The sequence below is a fragment of the Hypanus sabinus genome, unplaced genomic scaffold, assembly GCF_030144855.1.
Source record: "Hypanus sabinus isolate sHypSab1 unplaced genomic scaffold, sHypSab1.hap1 scaffold_242, whole genome shotgun sequence".
Taxonomy (NCBI): domain Eukaryota; kingdom Metazoa; phylum Chordata; class Chondrichthyes; order Myliobatiformes; family Dasyatidae; genus Hypanus; species Hypanus sabinus.
The window spans coordinates 412,193-437,771 of record NW_026780539.1 but is presented as its reverse complement, the minus strand read 5'-3'; the positions used below and the strand labels follow the sequence as shown (position 1 = coordinate 437,771).

Sequence of the window (25,579 nt, the reverse complement as noted above, 5' to 3'; positions counted from 1 at the left end):
GCTCTCCGTTTTCTCGGAGCAGCAGCAATGAAACTCAGATCTTTTGCCCGGGAGAGGGATTGGGAGAGGGAAGAGAGGTTGTTGGTTAACGGGTGAAATCTCGTGTTTCACTTTCCAGTGCTGTATCTGCATGGGGTTAAGATATTTGCAATTGGTGACGTGGTGAGAGTGATGGATTCACCCTCGGAGTAAGGGTTCCTCACACCACGGGAGGTGGGTTGTCCTGTGTGGAGGCATGCTGCTGTCATTGGATATTGTGAAACTGTGGGATTGGATGAGGAAGATGTGCACAAGATACGTTGGCTCCCGACGGAAAATGTTTATTAGGCTGCCTGGTAATCTTTCTTCTAGAAAACACTTGTGAGAGAATACCCTCACCCCGTTGGCCACTGATCGCACAAAAGACACAACTAAACGCCCCGCTGTGTGACCTACCCCAAGCAGGCATACACGAAGAAGTTGGAATTGTTGACAGGGACATTCTGCTCAGTGAGCGTGCGGTTGAAATCCGTTGCGCCGATTATGGCATGTCGAAGGTTATTCCTGGCAAACACATCCATCATCGGGAAAGGAGTGATAAACACCTGAAAGAAGCAAACACCGTAAAATGGGAACAAGGAAATTCCTGTTCACCAGCCCCCCTCTCTCGGCCCTGTTCTTCCATTCAATCAGGTGTTAAGTCACATCTGAGATCACTTTGCAGTTCCACTCGCCGCCCAGCTTCCGGACCCGCGATACTTTCCCCTACACCTCCTCTCCCTTCAGTATCCCGGAACAGAAACATTGGTTAGAAACACATCCACCATGGCTCACTGTATCTACCTCAGGTTCAGATTCAGGTACACTGATTTGTCACACTTCCTCGCCTTTTTTCAGACCGGCCTGTCATTTCCTCAAAGAATACCTGTATATTTGTCAGGCATGATTTCCCGTTCAGATAATCATGCTATGTTCGTCCTTTTGCACCATGTGCATTTAAATAACCCCAAACTCTTCCGTCATATTGGACAGCAAAGCGTCTTGAGGTGCTGAATTCCACACCCTCCTGGAAAACTTTGACATTATTCGGTGCTGACAGATCTCTGGGACCTAATCTCAAACACCTGAACCAACTCCAGTTTTTCCTCCTGGTCAAGTACCTGTGTCTGATTTCAGATGCTGATAAAGAAGTTACATTCAGACTCCTTCTGCAGGACTCCTTCCTGAACTGCTGCCTCTCTAGAGATTGAGGGGGATGCGGGTCAGACACAATACAACGTATTGTCCGCTTTCAGCTGGTACTCACTCGTGGGTTGGTTGCTGTTGGAGGATTGTCCCAAAGCTCTTCAGGAAGCATGAAGTAGACTGCAAGCACTCTCCACACGGTGACTGAAACGAGAACTTGTCCAGTCAATTGGATCTCCATCCCTAACAGTGTTGTAGAATATTATAATCCTTAATACATATCTCTGGAAACACTAATGTACTAAAGCGTTAGTTTCTATACAAACCCTATGTTCCGCGGTGTTGTGACTACATTACAAGCTATTTTAAGATCAATCTGAATCTTCACTCCCACACAGACCTCCATATGCTTATCAAGGAGTTTCCTAAGTGATCTATTGTGCCTGCCCCTGACACCACCCCGGGCAACATACCACACGCGTTCTCAATAACCATGTCAATTTCTGCTGCAGGTCTAATGGATCTGTGGTGCGGACCCCAAATTTCCTTCTACAATCTAACTTCACACTTGTCGGGGTTGAACAACACCTACTCTTTAATAGCCTACCGCCACATCCTGACTCTGTCCTGCGGCAGCCTTCAGCAATACTCCACATTATCTCCAAATCAGCAAAGCGTCTTGCCATCTGCAAGCTCAATATTCCAATTCACTCTGCCTCATCCAGTTCATTCTGACTCATGGAGTCATCGAGTTATAGAAGAGAACAGCACAGAAAAAGGCCATTCGGCCTATCTGCTCCGTGCTGAACGAGTTAAACTGCCTGATTCCTTCGATCAGCACCGGGATCCTAACCCTTCATACTCCCCGCATCTATGTTAGTATTCAAGCTTCGATTAAACCTTGAAGATGTGCTCGCATGCACCAATATTTTCTGCCGGGTCTTTAAACATTGCCATAACTGTTGAGTGAAGACGAACCGCCTCAAACTTTTCACCTTTCACTCTTAACCTCTGCTTGTATTCCCAACTGGCCTCAGTGGAAGACGCCTGAATGGTTCAACCAATCTATACCCATCATAATTATTAAACCTCTGTGAAATTTCCTCTAAGTATTCTGTATGCAGAATTTAAAGTCCTAACCAATTCAATATTCCCTTACAGCTAAGGTCTTTAAGACCCAGGAATTCCCTATAAAATTTCTTCTGTCCTCTTGCAAACTTGTTTATTTATCAGTTTTGACAGCTTAAATATAATTTCGCGTCTCCTTTACTAAACACTTTTATTTATTAAGACCAATCTACAAACATCTTTTATTACGAACCGATCAAACTGTGACGCTATTTTCAGTCAATTATGGACCTGTAATCCCAGATCCCTTTGCTCTGCCGCACTCCTCAGTGCCCTGTCTTTCACTATTTAAGATCTACCGTGTCTGCTCCGACTGAAGTCGCAAATCTCGCACTTGACTGAATTAATTTCCATCTGCTGTTTTAAGCACAATTTCCAGCTCGCCCAAATCCCGCTGCAGGCCATGACAGTATTCCTCACTGTCTACTACATTCCCGATCTTAGTGTGGTCCCTGAACTTTACGAATAAAGTTAACCACATTATCATTCAGATCCTTTAGATAGATGGCAAACAACAACGGACACGGCATCAACCCCCACGGCTCTCGATAGTCACAGGTCTCCAGCCAGAGAGGCAACAATGTGCTTCGCTTCTCCACAAGGCCAGTGTCTAATTCAAATTACTACCTAATCTTGAATGCATCGAAACTTCTTGACCAAACTCCTACGCGGGCCCTTCTCAACTGGAATACTGAAATCTATGTATACAATGTCCATAGCCTTGCTGTCATCAACTTTAGTGGCAACGGCCTCAATAATGTATAGGCAGGAAAATAAGCTGATTAATCCTCATCCAAGTTAAATCAGATACTTACGTATCCATTCGATTAGAATACCTTCAACTAATTTTGCCACTATTAGCACCCTGCTGACCGCCCGATACTGGGGTATACTGCTGACTATCACATTTAACACGCAGGTGATGTTCCCACTTGCATCCCAAAGTTGCGACAGGGCAACAAACACGTCCTCCTCTGTGAAGATGTTGCTGCTTTGCCTCTGGGTATAGATGCTGTAGCATTCTACTGACTAAATACAGATGAAAAGGAAAAATCATTTATGACCTCCCCACCTCTTTTGACTACACACATGGAATACCATTCAGTTTTTCCAGAGGAATAAAATTTGTCCTTTGCAATGCTTTTGTTCTTAACATATGTGTAGTATCCCCGATCATTCCCCTTTACTTGTCGTTTGGGGAAAACTCATGCCTTCCTTTGGCGCTCCTGATTCCTTTTTATGTGTTCCATTAGATTAGGGTTACTCCGTAAACACATATGTTGTTCCTACCTGCTTACATGTGATATACATCTCCAGTTCTTCTCAGCCTGCGCCTCCACATCTCTAGATAACCAAGGTTTTCTACACTTGTAATTTTTACCTATTACATACAAGCATTGTACTCTCATAACGACAACTTTCAAAGCCTCCAACTTAACAAAGACGTAAGTGTCTGAAACAGCCTGTCCCAGTTGACTGACGACAGATTCTTTCTTATACCATCAAAATTGGGCGTTCTCCTACCTTCCGAGTTTTGCCATTTGAAATAGTGGTACAGCGGGTACGAGTCAGTTCTGTCAAAGAAGTCCCGGCTGACGTACGCTCCGACCCAGACCGATTCATTGTAACGGCGGAACTGTTGACGGAGGATGGGGTTCTTACTGTATGGATTTGTAAGAGGGGTTCGGTGATGTGCGTTTCGGAATTGAGGAGGGAGGCTAGCTTACGGGGAGGCAGAACGATATGAGCATAGCAACGGACAGAATGTCATGACACTGACCAGCATAAGGGCTTAAAGTGGCAGAACTTCCTCTGAACAGACACATTCAGTAATGCGTACATGTATCAATAGTCCCTTCGTGGTCCGAAGGTACCCTCGCAAAGTGGCAGCGTATTGTAACAACCAACTAGAGTTTTATAGCATTCGCAAATGGGTTCAATTCCCCACCGTCCACATCATCATTCTCGCTGTAAAGAATTCTCCGCTCTCCCCGTGATCGCGTGGGTTTCATCCGGGTACACTCGTGTGCTCCCAGATTACAAGGACGTATTGGTCATGGATAGTCATTTGTCGGCAGATATGTTGGCACTCTAACTAAGCTAAGTTCCTTTCTCCTCACATTGTCCTGATCCTAACATTTCCCTTCGTGTGCCCGTCTAAACGCCTCGGGAAAATCTCTAATTTATCTGTTTCCACTAAAATGAGAAGGATGAAAGGATACCGGTATGAGGGCGGTCTGGAAGCTCCTGGGCTGTATTCCCTGGAGTTCAGGAGAATGAAGGGGGATCTCGTAGAAACAGTTAGAACGCTAGAAGGCCTGAACAGAGAAAATATAGCAAGTAGAAGATTCTAGGACAATTTGGCACGACATCAGAATTGAAGGACGTCCTTTTAAAACTGAAATGCGGAGAAATTACTTTATTCAGAGGGCGGTAACTCTTTAGAATTTGTTGCCACGAGCGATTTTGGAGGCAAAGTCACTGGGTGTATTTAAGGCAGAGATAGACAGGTTCTTGATTAGCCAGTGCATCAAAAGGTATGGGGTAAAAGCAGTGGAGTCTGGATGACTGGAAGAATTGTATCAGTCCATATTTGAATGCTGAAGTCCAGATGTGCAGAATAGCCTAGTTCTACACCTATGTTTTATGGCCTTATGGTCTAACAACACAGGTCACACACTTGAGGCACTCAGGGCACTCGGGGTGAAAAATGTTGTCTGTAAAACCTCACAGAGTCATAGAGAATACAACACAAACCCTTCAGCAAACTAATCCATGCAATGACTATTACAACTGCTGCTCCAGTTGACCTGCACCGAGACCAAAGACTTCCAGACCCCTCTCATCCATGTAACGATCCAAACTTCGCTTAAATGGTCAAATCGTGTTCGCATGCCTCACTTGTGTGGGTAGATCTTTCTAGACCCTCACAAAACTCTGAGTGATGTGGTTCCCCCTCATGTTTCTCTTAAACGTTTCAGCATTCAGACTCGACCCAGGAGACTGGTTGTAGTCCCACGCTAACCCAGTGGAAAAAGCCTGCTTGCATTTACCCAATGTACACCACTCGTAACATTGTAAACATCTTTCAAAACCACTCTCAATCTTTTATCTTCCAGGAAATACTGGCCAAACCTTCTCCATGTTTCCTTGCAATGCAGGTGCTCTGGATACGGCAATATCTTTGTAAATTTTCACTGTACTGTTTCTTAATTACATCTTTCCTGTATGAAGCTAACCACAAATGCAGTCAATACTCTAAACTGGGCTTTACCAATGTCTGAAGCACCTTCAATACAACATCTCATCTCCTGTACTCAACACATTAATTAATGAAGGTCAATGTGCTGAACGGTTTCACGACGACCCTATCTATACATGGCGACACTTTCAACAATTTATGTACCCTATTTCGATCATTTTGTTCTACCACACTGTTCAGTGTCCTGATGGTCACCATGTAAGACTTACTGCGTTTAGTCCTGCCAAAGTGTAAAGCCTCGCACTTCGCTGCATTAAGTTCTACCTGCCATAATTTAGGACGTTTTGCCAGCTGGTGCATATCCCACTGGAAGCCAAGATGGTCTTCCTCGCTGTCCACTGCACCCTCACGACTTGGTGTCATCGGCATTTTGCTGCCCCACCTAACCACATTATCATCAGTCACATTGATATAGATGAAAGAAAACAACAAAGAACACAGCACAGTCTATAAAACATCAATTATCCCAGGCCACAGTCTGAGAGACATCCATCTTCTGCCACTATCTGGTTTCTCCCACAAAGCTTCCCCACACTGCCTTGCCTTCATCCATTTATTTTCCTGATAACTTCCTGATAAACTTATAAATTGTTTAGAATGCCATGGTACTTAACTAGTCAATGTCTATCTAAATACTTCTACATCAGGTCCCTTGGAATAATTTCCAGTCACATTTCCACAACTGATGTCAGAAATTCCTGTTTATAATTTCATGCTTGACGTTTAAAGCCTTAAAAACTGCGGAATAACATTGGTTATCCTCTCATCCTCTGGTATCTCTCCAATTGCAAAGCATGTTTTAAATGTTTCTGCTCAGGCCCAAGCAATGTCTGAGCTGGCTGCCTGTGGCGTCCGAGCGAGCACATTATTAGTTCCTGGGTATTTGTCCCCTCTGGTATACCTGAGGTTAGAAAACACCTCTTCATCTGTAATCTGTACAGAGCCCATTATGTTTCTGCCACTTTGCCTCACTTCCATAGAATCCGTGCGCAAATCTTCATGAAAAACAAACATCCCCCATCTGTTTTGGCTCTACACATGGATTCTAATCTTCCAGCAGAGCAATTCTGGCCCTTGGCAATCCCTTTGCTCTTAACATTTCTATATAATTGCTAAGGGTTCACCTTGCCTACTCGTTATGCCTTCGTTTAGCCCTCCAGAATCCTTCCTCGTACAATTCCTGTACTGCATAATCACCTCATTGGTTCCTACCTGGCTATACTTGTGAAGTACATTTTTTAAATTTTTCTTAATAATGGCCTCAATAACTTTTGAAAACCAAGTTTCTCTACACGTGTTACTCTTCACTATTATTCTGACATGTGCATAGAAGTTTTGTAGTCTCAACATGTTGTTTTTGAAGTCCTTCCACCGACAGAGAAAAAAATTCACAATTGACGGCCTCCTGCATACTTCGATGCTATTACCGCCTCTCACGTAAAACACATGTCAGAGTTACTCCTCAAACATTTAAACCTTTAATGACCTTGCCTCATGTACTACCGCTTCCAGAAAGCATTCTGTGTGCGCGCAAATTCCTACTAGAGCACGGACCCACTAATTCAGTAAACATCCTAGTAAAGCTACTTCGTACCCTCTCCAAAAGACACATCTTTCTTATAGTCCTTAATTTACCCTTCACCCTTCCCTCCTTGCAAAAAGTGGGACCTGGTTGGGTAGTCAGTTGGCTGCAGTTCTCCAGCTGCGTCTGACTCCCCGGTGCTGATGGTTAAGCAGCTCCATTCAGAACCAATGAAGGAGGAGCAGAGATAATTCGTCCCTATGGCCTAAGGAAGAATGACATGGACGGGAATCTGCACGTGGCGCTGTCGGTTAAATAGAGGCTCAGGTGTCAACAGTGAACAATGATCTTTGACAGGGAGGTTCTCGGGAGAACGGATGTGGCTGAAAGAGAGACGGGACATCCGGAGGAAGGAGGAAGGGAAAAGTAATAGTCAGCGATCACATTACCTCATAATCCGCAGTGGTGCAGAGGACATCATATCCCAAGCAATGACTGGAAGCAAAAACACAATGAGAGAGTCAGAAACTCAATAGACAATGCAAACAAACATCCCACAATTTCCACAAAACAGTGGATTCTCTGATGTGTGCCATCAGAAGAGAAGGGCTCTCAGATCAAACCCGACAGTGTAACAAGGTGCAACATTAAGAGAGCCGTGCGCTAAACATGGGGGATGTTATCTGGTGGGAGGCTGGTTTGCAGAAAGACGCCGTGCTGGATAGGGGACTGCGAATGTATTTTTTGAAAGCAGCTCGGTTCTTCGCACTCATATTGCTGAGTGTCTACCGTTACTGATGTGGCTCGGTACAAATGTTTAATCCAACCACTCAGTTGTTGTTCTCGTCTCGGTTTCCGTCGCAGGGAGAATCAGGATTTAAGCAATATGGATTGAAGAGTCGGAGTTTGTGAATGGAAGCCGGGTTGGGGAGGGCGGCTGGTCCCGGAAAACTGATTGAAGGAGGGAGGCGAGGCAGGCAGTGCTTGGTCGGAGGGAGTGCAGCACACGGAGGCAGCAGGGGCAGGGAGACAAGGAATCGGGATAGAGGGGCAGATGGTGAGACTGCGGCAGGAAAGGAATTTGATTCTTGTCTTACTCTTTGCTCAAGCCTTGGCCATGCTGGCCAGCGAGGCGACAAGCAGAAGCACGGGCAGCATTGTTACCCTATGAGAAACAGAAACAGTCACTATCCAGTATTTGCCATGGACATAAAGCCATTCACAGGGTTATACAGCAAACAGCCCATCGGCCCGCCGAGCCAGTTCTAGTACTCAACATCATTGTATTGCGAAATTATTCGTACATTGGCTATAATCCCACAATTTTAACTGGCTCATCTCGGTACAGGGGATGGAGTGTCAGTGTATCTCTACCCAAGCACTCTCCTTCCCACTGCATCGCAGCGGATTCTGGTCAGCATCCTCGACAGCAGGAGAGCCAGCCCTAGTTTATTCCGGTCACTTCACAATCCTGGTGAGCCTCTCACTCCGCCTCTTCGATCTATATTGTGTGCGACTGAAGCCTCCGCTACATGGGATAACGTTCCCGCCGTGTGAACTATGCATGCCCTCCATCGGTTAGAACACCTCCTCCACTCCAGGAAAAAACAGAGTTTCTGTCAGAGAGATGGGGAAGGAGGGAGTGCGAGAGGATAGGCGGGAGAGGAAGAGTGATTAAGTGGAATTGGACAAACACGGTAAGGAAGATGTAAGAGTGGGTTGAGGGTAGGGCTGGTCGGACAGAAGGAGAGAGTTTGGTGTGGAGTGTACAAATAAGCTTTGCACTGTACTCATACATGAGATAAACAAATTCAGTCAAATCTCAGCTGAGCAGAGATGTTTCATTTCTAAAGCGCCTTCCCACCTTCTCTGCTGCCCAGACCAACTTACGTTTCTCTCCCTTCTCAGTTCTAATGAAGTGTACTTCATCTAATGTCTCTCCACTTCCTCACCTGACAGCTCCTGTCTGCCATAAGTATTTATTTATTGCAATTTACAATGTTTCACACTCACGCTGTGCTGTTGGAACAGAAGAAGAAATTGCACCAAATATGTTAACGATGATACACTTCGTTCCGAGATTGATTACCAATTTCATCCCTTGATGATGGAGCAGGTCCCTGATCCAAAACAACGGAGTCAGAGAAAACATCCTCGCCGACTCCATCCTGCTGAGACTTCGCCCATTGGAGCGTGTCTATCCGTTTATCTATTGATCTATTGATCTACACATCAGTTGGTCGGTTTATCCATCTATCTATCAATTTCCCTTTACTTATGTACTTATTGGGAATTTTCTGCCTTTGCACTGCATTGCAGCTACAAAAACACGTTTCACGTCACACAGTGAATGTCAGTGGTAATAAATATGATCCCGAATTCTCAAACAAGACAAAACGTGCATAAGCCGGAAATCAGAGCAACACACACAAAATGCTGGAGGAACACCACAAGACAGCAGCATCTATGGGGGGATAAAATGTTTGGTGCAAGAGACAGATGGCCGTAGAAGAAAGAAAACAAAATTGGGGAGGAGCAAAAGAGGGAGGTGACGGGCGGGCAAGGATATTGGGTGAGAGGGGGCAAGGGGGATGGGAAATGGTGAAAAGGGGAGGGGGCGTGGGGACATCGGTTTTGGTGCCGTCAGGTTGTTCTGGTAAATGCTTGTCCACGTTGTCTCCCAATCTCTGTTGAGTCTGGTCAATATACTGGAGGCCTCACCGGGAGTGACAATGGCCTTCATTCTGAGACAGATGTCCATGGAAGAAAGAAATAAATGGGGTGTTGGGGGGGGGACTACTAGAGAGAGGCGATTGGCGGCAAGCAGATAAGGTGAGGGGCGGGGAAGGGGATGGGAAATGGTGAAAAGGAATTAAGCGTGGTCTCATCACGACAACGATTGATGGACATGTCGAGACAGGAATTGGAACTGGAATTAAAATCGCTGGCCACTGGGAGATCCCGCTTCTTCTGGCGGACTGAGCGCAGGTCTTTTTCAAAGCCGTCTCTCAGTCTACGTCGAGCCTCGTTGATGTACATGAGGCCACACCGGGAGCACAGAGCACAATAAATGATCCCAACAGACTCACAAGTGAAGTGTCGTCTCATATGAAAAGGCTGTTTACAGCTCTGAATGTAAGTGAGGGAGGTATAGGGGCTGGTGTAGTACTTGTTCCGCTTACAAAGATAAGAGCCAGGAGGGAAATTCAGTGGGGAGGGACAAATGGACAAGGGAGTCATGTAGGGGCGATCCGTATGGAAAGTGGGGGGGGAGCTGCAGGAACTATACATCGTTCAACTCTGCTACATGTAAAAACTCCATCCCCTTCTCTCAATTCCTCTGTCCCCGCTGCATATGATCTCAGGATGAGGCTGTTCATTCCACTGGGCATCCATTTTAATTCCGCTTCCCATTCCCATTGTTGTATGTCCATCCATGGCCCCCTCCTCTGTTGATGCGGGCACACTTAGGATGGAGGAACAGCACCTTATATTCTGTACGGGTGGCCTCCAACCTGATAAACTGAATACCAATTTTTCAAATTTCCAGTAATGCCCTCTAAACCACCGACCCTACTCCCCCCCCCCCCACATTCTATGTCCCATCTCCTTTTCCCTCTCTCACCATATCTCCTTGACCGTCCATCGCCTCCCTCTGGTGCTCCTACAATTTTTTTTTCTGTTGTAAATGGTCCTGTCTCTTTCCCTTTCCAAGCTAATTATATCATCACCACTGCCTCCGCTCCAGGTTTCACCTAACACCTAGTGTTTCACTCTCCCCACCCAGTGCCTTTTAAATCTACTCCTCAGCTGTTATTTTTTCTCCAGTCCTGCCGAAGTGTTTTCGGCCTGAATCTCGGACTGCACTTCTTTTTTTCAGTGATGCTGTTTGGCCTGCTGAGATCCTAAAAGCATTTTTTGTGATTCTCTTTCTGGTTATCAATAGAGGAGAAACCAGTTTCCATCCCTCGGGAATTTTCACCAAAGCTGTCAACAATACGACAGGTACATTAGCAAAAATTAAACGCATTGACATGCCCGGGGAGAAGTACAAGGTATAGACTGGGTTAGTGACTGATCCCCTATGGTGATCTTTATTCTCTGGGTATGGTGCAACAGCTCCACTAACTGGGCATCAACAGCAACAGATCTCTTTTAATTTAATAATGACTATGTCTTCCACGCCAAAGACCCTTATAGTTATCCACAAGGTTTTCCATTGCCACCTTCCCACACACTCACTCAGACACTCCGTATCCCCTTTCATTATCCCACGCCCTGCCCTTCGCTCATACCGTCACTTTGGCTAGTGTGGTCAGAAACCTTGGTAATAGGACCTGGGACAGTTCATGGGCTGACATCACTGTGACCTGAGCACCACTGACGTGATTTCCCTCATAGACGGCGCGCATGATAGAGATGCACGTAGACCCACTGTTCGTTGTGTGGTTATTAACAGAGCCCCAGGTATAATATCACCAACGTCTCCCACACGCTGATTTGTCTGAAACAGAGTCTCTTTGGTTGGGATGAAGACGATATTGGAGAGTAAAGATCGAGGTGGATACATATATTCTAGTAGAAATGGATGGCTGGGGGTGGGTTATTGCATAATGGGGACAGAGACAGAGGGACGAATGGCGGCAAGATAGACAGTGAGAGAGAGATGAAATTGTAAGACGGATACTGGAGGAAGTGGGAAAAAAACTGAATATTAACAGACAGAGAGGTAGAAGGGTGTGAGTTAGATGGAGTGGGATAGACACAGAGGAGAGAGATATGAAATTGAGAGAGAGAGAGGGGACAATACGTACAGCATAATCCCTAGTCTTTATCATCCAGTGACTGTAGTTCCACTGCAGAGACTCTAAATGCTACGGCTAGCCTCAGAGCTGACTTGCTGTACTGGGAGTACATTTGTCCAGAGTCTCTAGATACAGAGAAATGACACAGGCTGCTGCTATCCGGAACAGCAAATGCAGGAGAAGGGAAAAAAATTGTGATTTTAAGTATCTTTCATCTCTGCGTATGGTGCAACAGTTCCTCAAACTGCGTATCACCACCAACATATCTCTTTTCATTTAATCATGTCTCTGTCTTCTCTACGAAAGTAGATACCCTTACATTAATCCACGGGATTTTCCATTCCCACCTTCCCACACACTCACTCAGCCTTTCCTCATCCCACGCCCTGCCCTTCGCTCATACCGTCACACAGGTGAGTGTGGTCAGAAACCTTGGTAATAGGACCTGTGACACCCCTCAGTTCATGGGCTGACATCGCTGTGACCTAAGCACCACTGACCGTGATTTCGCTCTTCTCATAGACTGCGCACATGATAGAGATGCATGTAGACCCAGTGTTCCTGATGTAATTATTAACCGAGCCCCAGGTTTAACCTCACATGCTGATTTGTCTGATACAGAGTCTCTGGATGGGATGAAGACGATATTAGAAGGTAAAGATCGAGGTGGATACATATATTCCAGTAGAAATGGAGGGCTGGGTGTGGGATGTTGCATAATGGGGACAGAGACGGAGGGACAAATGGCGGAGAGAGACAGAAAGAAAGAGAGATGAAATTGTAAGATGGATACTGGAGGAAGTAGGAGAGAAAGGAGCCGGAAAAGAGATAGAGAGGTAGGAGATGGTGTGAGTAAGAGAGAGAAAGAGAGGACAGAGAGACATAGAGAGAGAGAGGGAGGGAGAGGGAGAGGGGGTGAGAGGGAGAGAGAAACATGATACGTACAGCATAATCACTTGTCTACTGCCAGAAGCTAAGTGCTACTGCTTACCTCAGTGTCGACTTGCTGTACTGGGTGTGCACTTGTCCAGAGCCTCTATATATGGAGGGATGACACGTGCTGTTGCTATCCAGAACAGCCAATGCAGGAGAAGAAAAAACAACTCGTGATTTTAAGTATTCCAACCGCAAGTATTGCATCATCGAATGGAGCTACATTGTGCAAACCGAAGCTCATTAATTAACTAGGACACCACATCAATATCACAAACATGAGCGGATCCGGACAGCAGCTGAACCCGCCACCTACTTTGCCTACTGTGAGGACAGGATGTGAGACACCTCACCGTTCTCCACAAAGCTTCCAAATTAACCTGAATCACTTAAGCAAATGAGAGAAGGCATCAACAGGTTAGAGTCCCAGGTTGGTCGTCATTGCTTTTCCGCTGCACCCGTTCTGTTGTCCAGGTAATGACGCTCAGTGATGTTATTGGAGTAGAGTCCAGGGGAGAACTGTCCACCCACAGGTCGGATCCAGTGCAGGAGTTGAGGAAACGACCTCAGATAAAAACCCTCCGTGCAGCCATGCCGACTGCGAAACTGTGCGCTCATGTAGACTCACGGTGAAGAATGACCCCGGCATGTTCGACCGCACAAGAGACAGTGGCGCAGGTTCCCCATGCGTTTCAAATTAAACCAAAGCATTTTTCCCGGCGACACTCAATGCCGATTAGGGTTTGGACTGTCTGCGAACACGCTCTGTAATTGACTGAATCGGAGAAGCATAGGGTTTCAGATCAGAAACAACCAAGCGATCTTACCTTAACACACCTTCCTGGACGATTTGAAATTAAACGCTACATCACCAATAAAGCTAAAGCAATTAATACATTAGCAGATCTCTTTTCAAAAATTAGGAACATATGCGTCAGTGCGTGCAATGCCCTGCCGGCAATGGTGCTGGAGGCGGATACGGTAGGGTCTATTAAGATATGTAGGTAGGTTCATGGATCTTAGGAAAATAGAGGGCTATAGGTAAGCCTAGTAATGTCTCAGGTAGGGACATATTCGTGACAACTTTGTTGGCCGCAGGGCCTGTATTGTGCTGTTGGTTTTCTGTGTTTCCATGTTACTCTGAACAAGGTAAATGCAGAACATTAAACAGCGAGAAAGAAGTAATAGAGTTAGTCAAATTTAAAAATGATTAGCATGATACCAAACAACAGATAGATGACAATGAAGTATATAGGTATCTAAGAGTCAAAGCAAAAAAAAAAATCCGACTGCGACAGAGTCAAAACTTTCCACAAAATTTACCTCAGGCTTAAGAAAATCTGGCAAACAAAGCTCAATAGTAGACATAAAACAAGTGCAATAAACACTTACGGTATATTCGAAATAATGTCTTCGTTTGTCAACAAATTTCGGCTCGATATCAATCTGGAAAACTTACAAAGAAAAATAAGACCTCAAAGGAGAAACTTTTTGAAAGAAAAATGTACCCTCCAGCACAATTAGATTAACATTACTGAGGACAGAAGGGGAAGAATAATAACAGACATTAAACAATAACATGAAACCCCGCTGGTTTCCCAGGCTGCGTAAGTCTATTCGGTCTTGCCGAACCCGTGATACTCAGAGCTCTCCCACCGCAAACCCCGTTCAGTGTGGATGCTGTGTACTTTTCTGCCCTGTTTTAATGTCAGTGCTAAGAAATAATAAACAGCAGGCGGCATAAGATGAAAGGAATTATAATTATGAATCTTAACTAAAGGTTTAGAAAAGAAAATAAGGATAGAAAAAACACAAAAGGGCCAATTATAATTAAACTTTACTCTTCCAACTGACATATTGACCAATCCTCTGTCAACTGTGAACCCTTGCTCCATCTAATGACGATTAGCCTAACAAAAGATCCAGTTCACTTTCGAAAATACCCGTTATCGCTAACCGTAACCCAAATTCACTTGCTACAGAAAAACCATTACATTAGCAGTAGAAACACTTCCCGGGTGTTAAATACTAAACAGTCAGATAACACTTCTAATAATATAGTTCCATCAAAAAAAAACGGAATTCGTACCTCATGTGAACATATACATTCTGACAAGGAGTACACACCATTACACCTAAAGGAAAGAACAACCCAGAAAGCTTATGACATAGTCACTACAGGAGAAGCAGTTAACAAATGGGGGAACATGACTCTCCCTCGAACACTAGTCCGTCATCTGAGCAGACTAGATGTCTACAACGAAGCTTCCAAAGCCTGACTCACATCGGGAGACCTCATTCCAGAAACGGAAGGGCCCCTTGTGGCATTACAGGGCCACCTGGTGAATACAAAAATATCAAAAATACAAAATAAACGACCAGGAAATATGTCAGAAATTCGGGAGTGTCAAGGACAATGCATGTGAAGTTGCCATTGCAAGAGAGAAGGTTCTTTGGATATCGAAACCTGAAGTTTTAAAAGCCTCCTGGACAAGATATTATGCCCCAGCAGGGTCCTAATACGTGGAGCACGTGATTGTGGAAGCAACAATAGTGATCTTTCAAGTGTCAATTGAATCTGGCATGGATCCGGGAAAATGGAAAATTGCAAATGTCACTCAAACTGTCAGGAAGAGAGAGAGACAGAAGAAAGGACAGGACAATTAGGCTGATTTCAGTGTCTAGGAAGATGTTTAAATTGAGTATTACAGTCAACACATTTTCTGACAAGTGTCTGCAAGTTTTCATCAAGGGTAGGTTTTGCTTGACAAAGCTTTTGGAATTCCTTCAGAGATCATCAAGCAGAATAGATAATGTGGAATCGGTAGCTGTTCTGTTCTTGGATTCTTAGAAGACCTCTGATCAGGCATCAGACATGAGGCTGCTAAAAATGTCAAGATCCGCGGTATTACATGATCGATGCTAGCATTGAGAAAACAACGACTGTTTAGCAGGTAGGAAAGAGTGAGAATAACGAGAGCCTTTTCTGGTAGGCTGTCGGTGACTAGTGGTATTCCACAGCGGTCTACGTTGGGATCACTTACGTTATATGTAAGAACTTTACGGATACTGTTGGTCGGGATGACCTACCTGGGACAAGTTGCAGTGGTTGTGTCTCTGGCACCGAGCCTGGACCCTCAGCTCAGAAGGGAAGGAGAGAAAAGAGGAGAGCAGTTGTGATTGGGGATTCGATAGTTAGGGGGACAGATGAGAGGTTCTGTGGAAGAGATCGAGAATCCAGGATGGTCTGTTGCCTCCCAGGTGCCAGGGCCCATGATGTCTCGGATCGAGTTCTCAGTATTGTCAAGAGGGAGGGTGAGCAGCCGGATGTCGTGGTCTATGTCGGGACCAATGACGTGGATAAGAAGAAGGAGGAGGTTCTACAAAGAGGATTTAGGGAGTCAGGTGCACAGCTGAAGGACAGGACCAGCTACATGCTAGTAAGGCCAGAAATAAGAAGATAATGCAGCTAAATACGTGGCTAAGGAGTTGTTGCAGGAGGGAGGGCTTCATGTTTCTGGACAATTGGGCTTTGTTCCAGGGAATGTGAGACCTGTTCCGATGGACGGGTTGCAGCTGAACTGGAGGGGGAATAACTTCCTTGTGGGAAGGATTGCTAGTGAATCCCCGGGTGGTTTATTCTAGATATGTAGGGGGAGCAAAACTAGAATATTAGAGCAGATAGTGAGGTGGAGGAGGGTAAAGGTCATGTGAGATCTGCAATTATAGTGCATGGAGTAAAGGCAGATCTGACATATAAAGAGGCTTTGAAGAAAGAGAAGCAGAAAAATGCATGTAAATTTAGTAAGGAGGAAGGGAAAAAGTGCCTGTACTTCAAAGAAAGAAGCATCAGGAACAAAGGTGATGAACTGAGAGCTTGGATACATACATGGAATTATGATGTAGTGGCCATTACAGAGACATGGCTGGCACCAGGGCAAAAAGGGATTCTCAATATTTGTGGATTTCAGTGCTTTAAAATGGATGGGAGGAGGGATGAAGGGTGGTGTTACAGGTCAGGGATACTATTACAGCTACAGAGAGGGTGGGTAATGTTGCAGGATCATCTTCTCTGTCAGTATGGGTAGAAGTCAGGAACAGGAAGGGAGCAGTTACTCTACTGGGAGTATTCAATGGGCCCCCTGGGAGCAGATTGGGATTTTGGAAAGGTGCAAAAATAACAGGGTTGTTATCATGGGTGACTTTAACTTCATAAATATTGATTGGCACCTGATTAGTTCAAATAGTTCATAAAACATACAACAGTACAACACAGTACAGGAAATTCGGCCTACAATGTTGTGCCGAACTTTAAAGCCTGCCTCCCATATAACCCCCCACCTTAAATTCCTCCATATACCTGTTCAGAAGTCTCGTAAATTTCACTAGTGTATCTGCCTCCACCACTGACTCAGGCAGTGCATTCCACGCACCAACCACTCTCTGAGTAAAAAGCCTTCCTCTAATATCCTCCTTGACCTTCCCTCCCTTTACCTTAAAGCTATGTTCTCTTGTACCGAGCAGTGGTACCCTGTGGAAAAGGCGCTGGTTGTCCTCTATGTCTATTCCTCTTAATATCTTGTATATCTCTATCATGTCTCCTCTCATCCTCCATGTCTCCAGAGAGTAAAGCCCAGTCTCCCCAATCTCTGATCATAATGCATACTCTCTAAACCAGGCAGCATCCTGATAAATCTCCTCTGTACCCTTTCCAATGCATCCACATCCTTCCTGCAGTGAGGTGACCAGAACTGGACACAGTTCTCCAAGTGTGGCCTAACCAGAGTTTTACATAGTTGCATCATTACATCGCTACACTTAAACTCTATCCCTTGACTTATGAAACCTAATACTCCATAAGCTTTCTTAGCTACCGTGAACTGAACTAGAAGGGGACTACCATCTTGTGGGAAGTTTTGCTACTGATAGTGAGGTGGAGGAGGATAAATGTCATGCGAGAGCTGCAAGTATAGTGCTTGGAATAAAACCAGATCTAGCTTATGAAGAGGCTTTGAGGAAAGGGAACAGAATAAAGGGTGTAAAGGTAGTAAGATTGAAGGGCTAAAGTGCATGTATCTCAATGCAAGAAAAATCAGGAACAAAGGTGATCAACAGAGAGCTTGGATACATACATGGAATTATGATGTGGTGGCCATTACAGAGGCTTGGCTGGGACCAGGGCAGGAATGGCTTCTCAATATTCCTGGATTTCAGTGCTTTAAAAGAGATAGAGAAAGGGAAATGGAAAGGAAGGGTGGGCATTACAGGTCAGGGATACTATTACAGTTACAGAAATTGTGGGTAATGAAGCAGGATCCTCTTTTGCGTCAATATGTGTAGAAGTCAGGAACAGGAAGGTAGCAGTTACTCTATTGGGAGTATTCTATAGATCCCCTGGTAGCAGCAGAGATACAGAGGAGCAGATTGGGAGCCAGATTTTGGAAAGGAGCAAAAATAACAGGGTTGCTACCATGTGTGACTGTAACTTCCCTAATATTGATTGGCAACTGATTAGTTCCAGTGGTTTAGACGGGGCAGAGATTGTTAAGTGCATCCTGGATGGATTTCTGTCACAGTATGTTGACATTCCTACTAGGGGTAACGCCATAGTAGATCTAGTATTAGGTAATGAAACGGGTCAGGTCACAAATCTCTGTGTGTGAACATCTGGGGGATGGTGACCCTGGCCTTTAACTTTATCATGGAAAAGGATAGAATCAGGGAGGACAGGAAGATTTTTAATTTGGGAAGGGCAAATTATGAGGCTATAAGTCTAGAAATTGCAGGTGTGAATTAGGATGATGTTTTTGCAGGGAAATGTACTATGGACATGTGGTCGATGTTTAGGGATCTCTTGCAGGATGTTAGGGATAAATTTGTCCCAGTGAGGAAGGTAAAGAATGGGAGAGTGAAGGAGCCATGGGTGACAAGTGAGGTGGAGAATCTAGTCAGATGGAAGAAGGCTTAGGAAGCAAGGTTCAGTTGAGTCGATTCAGCAAATAGGATAGCAAGAAAGGAGGTTAAGAAGGGGCTGAGGAGAGCAAGAAAGGAGCATGAGAAGGACTTAGCGAGCTGGGTAAAGAAAAACCCCAAGGCATTCCTCAATTATGTGAAGATGAACAGGTTGACAGGAGTGAAGATAAGACCGGTTTGTGATAAAAGTGGGAAGATGTGCCTGGAGGCTGAGGAAGTGAGCAAGGTCCTCAATGAATACTTCTCTTCGGTATTCACCAATGAGAGGGAACTGGATGAAGGTGATGACAATATGAGTGAGGTTGATGTTCTGGAGCATGTTGATATTACGGCAGAAGAGATTTTGGAGTTGTTAAAATACATTAGGACGGATCAGTCCCCGAGGCCTGATGGAATATTCCGCAAGCTGCTCCACGAGGCGAGGGAAGTGATTGCTGAGCCTCTGGCTAGAATCTTTATGTCCTCGTCGTCCATGGGAATGCTACCGGAGGATTGGGGGGAGGCGAATGTTGTCCCCTTGTTCAGAAAAAAGTGGTAGGGATAGACTGGGTAATTATAGACCATTGAGCCTTACGCCTGTGGTGGGAAAGCTGTTGGAAAAAATTCTTAGAAATAGAATTTATGGACATTTAGAGAATCATGGACTGATCAGGGACAGTCAGCATGACTTTGTGAAGGGCAAATCATTCCTAACAAGCCTGATAGATTTCTTTGAGGTGGTGACCAGGCACATAGATAAGGGAAGTGCAGTGGATCTGATCTACATGGATTTTAGTAAGGCATTTGACAAGGTACCACACGGTAGGCTTATTCAGAAGGTCTGAAGGCATTGGATCCAGGGAAGTTTGGCCAGATGGATTCAGAATTGGCTTGCCTGCAGAAGGCAGAGGGTCATGGTGGAGGGAGTACATACTGATTGGAGGATTGTGGCTAGTGGTGACCCACAAAGATCGGTTCAAGGGATTTTTATTAATGACCTGGAAGTGGGTGTAGAAGGGTAGGTTGGCAAGTTTGCAGATGACACAAGGGTTGTTTGTGTTGTGGATCACATTGCGAATTGTCAAAGATTGCAGAGAGACATTGATAGGATGCAGAATTTGGCTGCGAAGTGGCAGATGGAGTTCAGACCGGTGAAGTATGAGGTGGTACACTTTGGAAGGACCAACTCCAAGATACGAAGTACTCTGGGTACTTGGGAGTGTGGATGAGCAGAGAGATACAAGTACAAGTCCACAGATCCCTGAAAGTTGCCTCAAAGGTAGATAGTGTAGTTACAAAAGCTTATGAAGTGTTAGCTTTCATAAGTCAAGGGATAGAGTTTAAGAGTCGCTGGGGAATGATGCTCTCTATAAAATTCTGGTTACTCCACAATTGCTGTACTGTGTCCAGTTCTGGTCGCCTCACTGTAGGAAAGATGTGGAAGCATTGGAAAGAATACAGAGGAGATTTACCAGGATGCTGCCTGGTTTAGAGAGTATGCATTATGATCAGAGATTAAGGGAGCTAGGGCTTTACTCTCTTGAGAGAAGGAGGATGAGAGGAGACATGATATACAAGATATTAAGAGGAATAGATAGAGTGGACAGTCAGCTGCTCTTCCAGAGTGCACCACTGTTCAGTACAAGAGGACATGACTTTATGGTAAGGGAAGGAAAGTTCAAGGGGGAATTCTAGAGGAACATGTTTTACTCAGATGGTGGTTGGTGCATGGAAGGCACTGCCTGAGTCAGTGGTGGAGTCAGATACACTAATGAATGTTAAGAGACTACTAGACAGACATATGGAGGAATTTAAGGTGGAGGGTTACATTGGAGGCAGGGTTTAGGGGTCGGCTCAGCATTGTGGGCCGAATGGCCTGTACTGTGCTGTGTTGTTCTATATTCTATGTTCTAACATTCTGCGGAAGTGGAATAGATGGCTTTGTGGTAAAATCTTCAGATGATGCGAACATAGGTAGAGGGGCAGATAGTTTTGAAAAAGCAGACAGGCTCCACAATGATTTAGACAGGTTGGGAAAATGGGCAAAGAGCAAGGAATTGAATTCAGTGTCTTCTCTTGTATGATTAAATAAAAGCACGGAATATTTTAGAATTACTTAAACGTTCATTGGCCGGTTGAGTCACTGCTGCGAAATGCCAATGCGGTGTTAGCATTCATTTCCAGAGGAATAGAATATAAAAGCAAGAAGTAAGGCTGAATAAAACTTCAGAAAACTCTGGGCAGGCTGCTTTTGGTGTACTGTGAGCCGTTTTGGTCTCATTAAGAAGGGATGTGCTATCATCGGAAAAGGTGAGAGCGGTATCATTTGTACAGGAGGGGAATTATAATTAATTAATTAATTTTGAAGGATTAAAATGCAGGAAGAGCTCAGAAGATTAGGCAGCAACTGTGGAACTGACTGCAAGCTGTATTTAGGGCCGCGGAGAAAAGGCAGCTCTGATCTGGAATGGAGGCCACATTCTTGGAGCAGATGCGGATGAGATGAAGGAAAGGAGAAAAGGGAATAGCAGTTTTACAGGAACTGCCAGGGAAGAGATATGGACCAGATAACTGTTGGAGCTGGTATGTTTCTAAAAGAAGAAGGTTGACTATTTATCTCCAGTGGTGGAGACACAGAAGGGAGTTGTTAAAATGGACCAAGTGTAGTTAAGGTCAGTGTGAATGTTAGTGGCAAATGTGATGAAATTCACGGCCTCAGAGCAGGTGCATGAAAAGCATCAATGCAGTCATCAGTGTTCTGGAGGACAAGATTGGGAACATTTCTGGGGAAAGTTTGGCACAGGGACGAAGCCCATAGACAGCCTTCGTGCCTGGATCAAGTAGAAGAAGCCAAAAGTAAAATATTGAGGGTGAGGATGAATTCTGCCAGACAGAGGAAAGTGATGACGGATCAGGGTAGAGGCGTATTGAGAATGGTCATTCACGCTGAAAATGAGGCAATCCTGGTCGGAAATTGAACGTTAGAGAAGAGATCACGAGCATGATAAGTTTCGCCGATGTAAGAGGTAAGAGCATTCGAGTACAGTGGGTCAGGAGCAGGCAGCAAATGGGCCTACCCTGAACAGTCGCGATTGTGGATCTTGGGTATTGGGTCAAAATAAACAGATCTGGGCGAAGGATCCGTGAATTTGGTGACAGTGGATGGGAGTTCTGCAGAACTGATGAGGTCAGTAACAGTGTCTTAGACAGTTTTGCGATGCTGCGGAGCTGGGCTTTCTTTATGTGGTAGGGATAAGGAGGTATTGGACTCCACAAATTCAGTCCGAAACATTACAGCAGCATAATCTTTGTCTGGGGGTTTGTTGGTAAGTTTGGGATAGGTGCAGAGAGAGCAGAGTTTAGAGTCGGTAAGACATGAGGAGGAATGCGGCATGGTAGTGTAGCTGACTGATGTCTCGTTGGGAATTAGGGATTAAAAGATCCAAAACAGGGCAGCGAACCAATGCGATATGTGGAAGGAGTTCTGCAGAAAGGAGAAATAGAAATCTGTGCGTCGGCTAGAAGGAGCAACACCTTGTATTTATTACTGTTAACACTGATTTAGACAATTTGGACGTTGTGTGTTAAAAAAAGTATGACTCTCCCTTCTCAGGCTCAAGTTGCACAATCAAATATATACAAAAAGCAAAGTTTGTTTGCACCATTCTACGGGAAGATTTTACTTTAGAATCTAGCAATATTGCACAGTCGACGTTTATAGCAGAGGCACTTGGTTCTCGGAACGAGGTGTTGACTGTAGGAAGGGTTGCATCATTTTGAAGAAGTTATTGTGTTTTTTTTAAATCCAAAAAAGTGGCCCAGAAACTCAAAATAATCGAAAAAGTTAAATATGTGGGCAAACTGCCAATGACATAAAGTAGGATACTAAAAGTCTTTTTTTCAGTTACGTAAAGAGTGAAAGGGAGGTGAGAGCTGAAAATAGACCACTGGAAGTGATGCTGGTTAAGTAGTGATAGGGGGAAAGGAAATGGCATATGAGCCGAATAAGAATTTGCATTAGACTTTACTGTGGAAGACATTATCACTGTGGCTAAGGACCGTGCGTGCCAGGCAGAACGAGTGAGAGCCTTTGCTATTACAAATGAAAAAGTGCCAGGGAAACGAAAAGGCATACATTGTATAACACGGAGCTCTTAAAAATGTTGCTGAAGAGATAGCAGATGCATTGGATATGTTCTTTCAAGAATCACTCGATTCTGGTATGGGTTCGGAGGACACTATGATTTCAAATGTCACTGCACATTTTAAGAAGGGAGGAAGGAAAATAAAGAAAAAAACATTTTAAGACTGATAGACTAACCTCAGTAGCTTTGAACGCTTTGGTGTCCAGTATTAACAATGATGTTTCTGGTAATTGGAGATTAATGATAAAGCTGTCAAAAATAGCATGATTTCTGTCAACGGACATCGAGCCTGACAAATCTGAAACAGTTCCTTAAGGACGTAACAAGTCGAATGGAGAAAAGGAAAAGCAGTGGATGTCCTTTACTTGGATTTTCGAAAGGCAGTTGATATGGTGCTACTCATGAGGCTTCATAACAAAATAAAATCACATGGCACTACGGGAAAGATACTGACATGGTTGGAGGGATAGTAGGATAGCAGGAGTCAGCAAGTGGAACAGAGGAGGCAGTTTCTGGTTGGCTGCCAGTAACTGGCAATCTTTCTCAGGGGCTTGTATTAGAATGATACCTCTCATATTGCTTGAGATTGAGATAATGGAATTGATAGCTTTCTTGCAAAGTTCAGAGATGTTCTGAAGATAGTTGGATGTGTCGGTAGTGCCGAGGAAGCAATACGATTGAGGAGGGAAATTTGAGCATCAGGGTATATGGTGAGAGGCCAGGTGTATGTGGTTGAATCAATCCGGGATCAGCCATTACGAACTGATTGAACATTGGTTTGAATGTCTTAATTCTACTCCTTTGTCTAAATGAAAATGCATTTTCACTAAAGGAACAAACGTGCAGAATATTATCTAAGACAATTCAAACATGAGTGGAGCAGAGGACAACTTGCTAGATTCCATGAAGGTTGATTTACAGATTGAGCTTGTTGTAAAGAAGGAAAGTGCAATGTTGTGATTCATTTCAAAGTGGAAAATAACATAAAAACAACAAGATGTTGCTGAGGTTTTATAAGATACTCTTCTGGGAAATATTGCCAATAAGTTTGGCCTTTTAAGTTCTTCCAGTATTTTAATCCTTCAAAGAAATGTTTCCCTTCCTCTGCGATTGATGCTGCACTGCCCTTCTCTGATGTTAGCACATCCGTTCATCGTGGGACCAAAACGGCTCACTGTACTGCATGAACGTCTTCCCCAGTGCTCGATAAAGCTTCATTCAAAATTACACCTTGCTTTTATATTCTATTCCTTCTGAATTGAAGGTTCCACTGCTAATGTAATGGCCATTCTGTAGAAGCTGGGTATGGGTTATGGTTAGAGATAACGGGTGTTTTGGAATGTGATCTCGGCCTTTTGTTCAGTGGGGATGGTGTTTCAGTGGAGCAAGGGTCCACAGTCGACTTAGCATCAGTGAATATGCTTTTTGGAATGGTTGGTTTTAAATATAGCGACCCTTCTTGTTCCTCCTTGTTTTATTTTCCCTTTCTTTTCTTCACTGACACTTTAGTTAAGTTAAGATTCCTAGATATTATTCATTTAATCGTATGCTGTGTGCTCTATGCAATTCCTTGGCATTGACTTTGTAACAGAGCAGCAAAGAACAAAACGTCCAGACAAAATGCGGTTTGCGGTGGGAGAGCCCTCTCAATATCACCCGTTAGGCAGGACCTGAGTGTGTATTAACCTAAACTTACGCAGGCAAGTAAACCAGTGGGGTTTCATGTAAATATTTAATGTCTGTATTTACTCTTCCCACTTCTGTCCTCGGTAGTGTTAATTGAAGAGTGCTGGAGGGCAAATATTTTATTTCTGAAAATTTATCTTTTTCAGTTCTTACTGTTCTTTCTAAATTTTCCAGAATGATTTCGGCCGAAATGTGTTGCTAAAACAAAGACGTTAACACGGATATCACAGAAGTGTTCTTTACATTTGTTATTAGCTTCTGAACTTTGGCAGATTTTTGAAAGCCTGAAGTAAATTATGCGGAAAGCTTTTTACATTTGTCGGAATATGTTTGTTTGTTGTAGACACCTAAATACCTACTGTATATGTTCATCCATCTGTTGTATCCTCCCATGGTACTCATTTTTGAATTCAACTAACTCTACTACATCTTCCCCTCTGCTTAATGTTCTGTGGTTATCTAGTCCAATCTATATGTCAGATTTTTTTTCGAAAAAAGTTCTATTATTTGCATTCATTGCTTTAGCTTTAAAGGTGAACTAGTGTTTAATTTCAAATAATCAGGAAGGTGTTTTAAGGTGTATTTGGTTTGGTTGCTTCTGACCTGAATCCCTATATTCCTCTGTTTCAGTTGAATTAGAGAGTGGGTTTGAAGACTGTCACAACCCCAGTAGTCTGAGAATGTCGCCCGAAATTGCATGGGTAACCTGCACTGCTGTCTTAGGGGGAGGAACAACGTGCAGGGGCAATCTCTTACAGTGACTCTACATGAGCACACAGTTCTGCAGTATGGATTGCTATGTGAAGTGATTTAACCTGAGGGCGGTGCCCAGGACTGCTGCCACTGGACCTGACCTGTGATTTGACAGTTGTATTTCAGACTCACCCTGCTCGGATTAGAGACAATGACAGTCAGTAGCTAGAAAACGGAATAGGTGCATTTCTGTGCAACGTCCAAAATGTGCTGACGCTCAAACTAGGAT

At 44.3% G+C, this 25,579-nt stretch overlaps 1 protein-coding gene across 4 annotated transcripts in view; it reads right to left on the bottom strand.

Annotated features, from left to right (window-relative positions):
* Window positions 1-25,579, bottom strand: part of LOC132387956 (uncharacterized) — a 68,632-nt gene that overhangs the window by 6,992 nt on the left and 36,061 nt on the right. For 3 of the 4 annotated variants that reach the window (XR_009510099.1, XM_059960273.1, XM_059960270.1), the window contains exons 3-7: window positions 8,174-8,241; window positions 7,526-7,571; window positions 3,817-3,928; window positions 1,286-1,407; window positions 436-584 (exon numbers count right to left, since the gene is read on the bottom strand). Coding sequence is in view for 3 of the 4 variants with exons in the window: in XM_059960273.1 (XP_059816256.1) it covers window positions 436-584; window positions 1,286-1,407; window positions 3,817-3,928; window positions 7,526-7,571; window positions 8,174-8,241 (497 nt within the window). In the remaining variant the exon portion in view is untranslated. The remainder of the gene's footprint in view (window positions 1-435; window positions 585-1,285; window positions 1,408-3,816; window positions 3,929-7,525; window positions 7,572-8,173; window positions 8,242-25,579) is intronic. The other variant, XM_059960271.1, reaches the window with a different exon arrangement.